The sequence below is a fragment of the Fragaria vesca genome, linkage group LG2, assembly GCF_000184155.1.
Source record: "Fragaria vesca subsp. vesca linkage group LG2, FraVesHawaii_1.0, whole genome shotgun sequence".
Taxonomy (NCBI): domain Eukaryota; kingdom Viridiplantae; phylum Streptophyta; class Magnoliopsida; order Rosales; family Rosaceae; genus Fragaria; species Fragaria vesca.
In genome coordinates this window covers 4,805,554-4,812,729 of record NC_020492.1, presented here as the reverse complement: position 1 = coordinate 4,812,729, position 7,176 = coordinate 4,805,554, and the positions used below count along the sequence as shown (strand labels likewise).

Here is a 7,176-nt window from a genome sequence, read left to right as displayed (position 1 = left end):
GAGAGAGAGAGAGTGAATCATATCGGGAGGAAGAGAGAAGGAAGGGTGTGACATGTCACGTAATTTGTTAAAAAACTAAACATTTTGGTAATTTTCCACTTGAAATTTATGTCATCTCTCTTCCTATCTATTATTGGGCTTTGGGCTTATGTCCTTATTTGTTTAAATCTTTTAAAAAGTGGGTTTTCTGTTTTTTGTAACTGTTTGAAGTAGTGGGATGTCATTTTATATTCTATAATTTCTATAAAAAGAGAAAAGAAACGAAACACAACTTGATAGTTTCGTATAAAAAAAAAACCTTAATAGTTTTAGGGTTTACTCTGTATATGGGTGTGAAAATTCGTTTATATTAGGCGAAATCTATGTTGCACGGACACGGACACGGAGACAGCGACACGATACGTACCGACACGGCGACACGGCAAAACTCAAAAACTGCATTTTCAACACGGCTCGGACACGGCAAATATAATAACTTATTTATATATTTCTAATTAATAAAAAAAACTCAAATATGAATAAATTCATCATATTGCTTAAATAATGTTCTACATTTAAGCAATTGCATAACTGTAAGTCTGTAACAAATAACATAAAAGAGAGTCAATATTTAATCTAAAGGATGATTACCAAATAGTTATATCGATCTAATTCAACACATTCATTAAACTGAATGAAAAGGCAACATTCCTAACCCCATAACAACACCAACTGCCTAAAACCCCATAACTGAGGTATTCAAAATACAGAAGAGCAAGACACGCATGCATTGGCATCGTCCTTTATCCTTGATAGATAAAATGATTCAAGTTCATAATTAACAACATAAAAGCTAAAAAGAAGCAATCCATCAACTTTGGGTAGTAGCAATTCTCTGAGATTAAGACTTCAAAGCAACTCAATTTTGCAAACATCTCCTCCTGCAATCACCAAAGACTTCAAAGCTGAGATTAGGACTGACCTTACAACTAAAGAGAGGGTTTAGGCGGCCGGCGGCTGTAGGCGGAGGCGACGTTGGCGGAGGAAGAGTAGCTGTGACAGAGAAAGGCGATGCCGATCTCTCTCTGCCTGAGAAAACTAACAGAGAAAGGCAACGCTGGTGGAAGGGTCGAAGATGGCGAGGTTGAGGATGCGGTACATGTCGATGAGGTGCTCCAAAAATGTGACGTGCTTGTGCCAACACTCACCCGCTCCAACTGACTCAAGGACACGTACTAGCTTTGGCAGATTCTCGTCGATCGACTCGTACTAGATCGACTTGTGCCAGCACTCACCCACTCCAGTTCACCGCGCAAGAAGGGACGGTCAATTCTAGATCGACTCGTACTAGCTGTGTTGCATCTGGAACACCCTCCCCTCGGCTTCCTTTTTCAGTTTTTTTGTTGTTCCTCTTCTATGTTAGTCGGCTTCCTCTTCGATTAGGTATTAGTTCTGTTTTTTTTTTTTTTTTAGTCAACACGCTAACGTGGCGTGTCTCAGGCTGACGTGGCGTGTCGGTCAACGTGTCCAAAAAGTCAACTTTTTTGGACACGTCACGTGGCGTATCGGACACACATTTTGGTGTATCGTATCGGTATCGGTGTATCGGGAGTGTCGGACACTCCATAGGGTGGAGTATCGGTGTAACATAGGGCGAAATACTCTTCCGTACGCGTATGTTGTCTTTGCTTCTTATTTAGGTGCAACATCCTCTGCAGAGTTAATTAACTTTCATCAACTTGATATTAATTAGTTTGTATTTCTTTCACTAGTCATATCGAATGCAACAAACTTAATAGTCTTCGGCTGGTGATCGATGTCCGTTTTTCAAAGCCATCATCCTAGAATGGAGGGAAACCCCATAGCCAGCAGGGTGATGGCAAATAACTAAGTCATCTTCTACTTGAGATCGAACGTATATGATGTTTTTCCTTTTGAATCTACAGGTTCAAGAGTTGTGCTTCAATTAAATGTCAGCTAGTTCTGTCTTTGAATTTTAGAATGTGCCTAGACAGCTACACTTATTCAGGTTAGTTTTTTGAGACATGTATAGTGAGGATAGACTGCGTGTTTACTTATATATTCCCATAACATTATTGTCTAATTTATCGATTATTTAGTACACTTATTTTGACTCAATGTTCGTTCTTACCTACTGATGTGCATGCTCTGATCCCTTTTCGAATTCCAAATATGGGAGAAGGAAAGTAGTGACAGTTGAGTAGTTTAGGAAAGAAAAAAAGACACAAGTAAAGTAAAACAGTTGAATAGTTAGGGTTTCCTCAGTATGGGTTTGAAGATTCGTTTATATATTTAGGTGAAATAGAATCTGGCATCGCTATCTTCCATTGCTTGGTTAGGTTCATTAGCTTTCCAACAACTTATTGATATTAGTTTGTATTTAATAAGAATGATATTGGTTTAGAATACTTTGTAGTACGTATTATCATATCATCGAGTACAACATATATACAGAAAGGGAGAAGGAGTTATCTCCTTGATTCTAGATATTCTAGCTAATCTATCGACAAGGAATGTGCTATACAATCAATTACATCAATGTAGATAATGAAAACATAACTAACTAGTATTATATTCCTTAGAAGTCTCAATACTCCCCCTCAAGTTAGAGCGTATATTGATTACACTTAACTTGCTTAACAACTCTGTGAATTATTTAGGATGTAGCGGTTTGGTGAACATATCAGCAGGTTGTTCTGATGTTCGAATATGGGCAGCCTTAACAAGTCCTCTTTGGATCTTTTCATGCACAACATGACAATCAATCTCAATATGTTTTGTGCGTTCATGGAAAACAAGATTGGATGCTACATAGAGAGCAGCTTGATTGTCACAAAATAGTAATGCTTGTTGCGTACCTTTGACATTTAAGTCTTTCAAGATGTTTTGCAACCATGTAATCTCACAACAACTAGAGGCCATAGACCTGTACTCAGCTTCTGCACTGGATCTAGACACCGTACTTTGCTTCTTTGTTTTCCAAGATATAAGTTCATCACCAAGGAAAATACAATAGCCAGTGACTGACCTTCTGGTGTCCTTGCATCTAGCCTAATCTGCATCACAATAGGCCCTTAATTGTAGTTTTCCTCTGGATGGTAGAAGTAGACCCTGCCCCGGCGTTTGTTTTAGATACCGAAGCACCTTGTGTGCAGCTTCTAAATGTGGTTCTCTTGGCTTGTCCATGAATTGATTGAGAATTTGAACCTCATACACAATGTCTGGTCTTGTGATGGTGAGATATATTAGCCTTCCTACCAATCGTCGATACTGTGATGGATCAGACATTAGTTTTCCTTCTCCTCGTGTGAGAGTGCTATTATACTCGACATGAAAAGTAGTAGGCTTAGCTCCAAGAAAACCTGAATCTTCTAGTATCTCCAATGCATATTTTCGTTGGCTTAGAACAATTCCCTGCTTGGAACGAGCAACTTCTATGCCAAGAAAGTATTTCAATACTCCCATATCTCTCAGCTTGAATCTATCAGATAAATAACTTTTCACACCTGTTATATCATCAAGATGGCTTCCTGCTAGAATGATATCATCAACATATACCAATGGAACGGTAAAGTGACCTTTATGATTTCTTGTAAATAAAGAATAATCTGACCAGGATTGTTGGAAACCAACTTCCATGAGAGCATTGGACAATTTGATGAACCATTGTCTTGATGCTTGTTTAAGTCCATACAACGACTTGTGTAATTTGCAAACTCATGTCTTCCCCTTTCCTCCAAAACCAAGAGGAAGTTGCATGTACACATCCTCATATAGATCTCCATGTAAGAAAGCATTGCTGATGTCAAGTTGGTGAAGATGCCAACCTTGGAGTGAGAACAAACTGAGAAGAATTCTGACTGTGGTAAGCTTGGAAACAAGCGCAAAAGTCTCACGGTAATCAATGTCTTCAACCTGACTGTAGCCTTTAGCAACAAGGCGAGCTTTATATCGTTCCACACTACCGTCCGGATTGTATTTGATTTTGAACACCCATTTGCAGCCGATAGGACATTTATTTGCTGGTGGTGTTACAAGGCTCCAAGTGCGATTAGCTTGCATGCACGAATTTCTTCTTGCATGACCTGACGCCATTTAGGATCAACAACTGCCTGTGAAAAAGATATAGGCTTGCGGTGCATAGTTAGTGCAGCAATAAAGGCTCGATATGTGTAGGAGACTAGGATATAGTCTATTATAAGACAACACATTTGATATGGAATGAGCCGTACCTGAGACCTCGGTCGGTGAAGATGGTGGAACAGTATGTGAGGGGAGAGTTGCCTCGTTGTGAAAGTCTTGTAATAGGCTTGATGTTCGTGTAGGCCGAGTAAAATGTCGTTGTGGAGGTTGAGATGGAGGAGTAGAAAGATAGGATGAGGAAGATGTGTTTTGTGAAGGAAAAGATATGTTTGAATAGAGAAGTGTTTGATCAGATTGGTTGGCAGCGGAAGAGTTGGGATTGACCGAAGAATTTGGATGAATTGAAGATGACGGAAGGATAGGATCGGAAGAATTATCGATGGATGAGGCAGTAATATCGGTGGATGGTATTTCGGCAGAATTGAGATTTTCCCGTGCATGATTTGATTCTTGCGCGTGGATTCCTCGTAATCAAAGGAACGAAAGAGTGGATCAGTTTGAGAAGAAGAAATAGGCGGATCGGGATTTGATTGTGGAGAGAAAATCACTACCACAAAAATGACATCAGACAACGGCCAAAAAACGTCGTCTGTTTGTCAAAATTACCGTTGTCTTTTTACGTGCATTCTGATGCATTGTAGAAACGTCGTCTGATTACTGTCAACATATATCGACAGCCATGAGATGTCAGCGTATGTCGACAACGTATCAACATATTTTTTTGTCGTGTGACATACACTCACACCACAATTACTTTGTGTAACAGTTGTGTGATTATAAGTCATACGACGGTTGTTATTAAAACTGTTATCTGATATAGACTCTAAAGTCGGTTTTAATGAAAATTTTCAGCTTAGTTTATTTCTAATTATATATATATATTATTATTTTTTATATAATCCAGCTTTATATATAAAAAAATATAATATCAATAACAATAATTTAAATCCCAATATATATATATATATATAATGAATTCAATAAGTTCATAAGACATATGAAACATGTATCATTTGTCAAATATTCATACATAAAAACATAAGACATTTGTTTCCTTCCATGCATCAGAACTAAATCTCATTTATCGAAGTGTCCTCATGAGTGAATGTTTCTGGTTGTAAAGGCTTCAATCTTCATGTAGCAAAACCAACAAGTTTCTATCAATACAGATCCCCTTCTTCCCATAAGCACCTCATTCACATCCTTTTCATCCTTAACATCCCATTTAGCCTCCATGTGCGTCAATCTCTTTGGTAAACTCTTGGTACATTACACATCAGTACTACCACACTTTACATTTTACAATGCACGCTCACTTCAACTCCAAATTGTTTTGCCCTTAAGACTGAGCTCACTGTAAAAGCAAAGATATATAATAGAGGAATGAGGCTAGGTAGGTGGTATTCACTGTATTGTCTACTCAAAAGCAGTCTTCACAATACCACAAAAACAGAAAATGAATTCCAGATATATAAACCTAGTCTGTATATAACTTACTTTTCAGCAAGTCCTTTAAATTAAATGAAGCAGCAAAACATGAAACAGATCAAGAAAAAAATCGTGATACCTTATCAAGTGATAATATATCTAGCAAAGTGATAATTCAAGTCAAGAATAAGCTTTAGCTACTAAGGCAAGAAACTCAAATGCACTCGAAATTTGATTAGTCATTTTGGTGACACTAGAGCACAAGAACTACTAGTGCAAATTTAAGCTTTCATCTATTATATAGAAATGCTGCTATCTTCATATACATGTGAGATGAAGAGTGCCAAAATGCACAAGGAATCTTAGACATACCAAAATGACATATACATTATTCATAGTCAGATAATCATGTGAAAAATGGATATACAAAGCAAGTGCAAGACTAGTAATGTAAAGTCTGTTAATATAGACCTTACCAAGCAAGCTTCTCGGGTCCTTACACTGCCAAAAAATGAGAACAAGTATATATAGTGGAGATCAATTCATTTTCTTTGCAAAATGAAAGGTTTCAGTATCTCAAGTAGCAGACATATAAGGCATAAGTAGTAGCGTAGTACATACAAGCTATTTTCAATTTCCATTCCAAAACAGCATGTCCTAGTCCTACAATGCATTGTGTTCATCTCAACGCGTACCATTTAATGAATCCAATCTATTCATAAAGCCTCATTCACAAGTGAACAAAACAACAACCAAAATGGACTACTCTTATCATGCAAGTGAAATTCCACTGCGTTGTTTGGAACAAATTCATATACAAGCTACCTCTCAGCCCTCTTAATGCAGTGCCCAACCAATAAAGCTTGATGTTGAAATTCTCATCTTACCTTGCTTATTGCATATGCTTAAACCGATAATATGTTAATCCAAATTCTAAACAAGCCCTCCACATGTACTGCATCTACCTCGGCTATTTCCATCACCATTGATCTTGAAATCTCCTAGTTCATCAAACAAGTAAATATTCACCATCAGAACTAAAATCAGTTGAGAAACAAAATACAGACAATTATAGTTTGAAATGTATCGATTGCATCTGAACCAAAATCTTCCTACTTACCTTCTTAGCCCCAATTTTGACACTTTTGCCATCAATCCCAAATCCACAGCTCCAAGGTTCCCAGTTACCCATAGCTGAAGTTCGAATCCTCTCTGAAAGAGAACCCTATAGGTTACCCATTAGGTTTTCTACCGCATTTGAACAAGAAAACCCCAAATCAACCAGTTCACACAAGAAAAAAATCCAATTCAATTTCATCAATTTTAGGTCTCAGAAACGGAAGAAGAAGAAGACGACGACGACGCAAGAGAGAGAGAGGGTTTTGTTACCGGTGAGATTGTTGGATTTTATATTGGCCTACCTGCGGTCAGAGTAGATCTCTAACTGCCGGGTTGACGACGATAGGCTGGGAGTAGATGTCAACGACGAGCTCACAGCGGTGGTCGATGAAGGATTTCATTATGATCGAAGAACCCATTAGGTTTGGAGAGAGAGAGAGAGAGAGAGAGAGAGAGAGAGAGAGAGAGAGAGAGTAGTAAGTAAGT

At 38.0% G+C, this 7,176-nt stretch overlaps 1 protein-coding gene across 1 annotated transcript; it reads right to left on the bottom strand.

Annotated features, from left to right (window-relative positions):
- Nucleotides 1-3,051: 3,051 nt before the first annotated feature.
- LOC101303585 (uncharacterized mitochondrial protein AtMg00810-like) lies at nucleotides 3,052-3,639 on the bottom strand. The gene has a single exon (XM_004292112.1). The coding sequence runs from the start codon at nucleotides 3,637-3,639 to the stop codon at nucleotides 3,052-3,054; it is 588 nt and encodes a 195-aa protein (XP_004292160.1).
- Nucleotides 3,640-7,176: the final 3,537 nt, after the last annotated feature.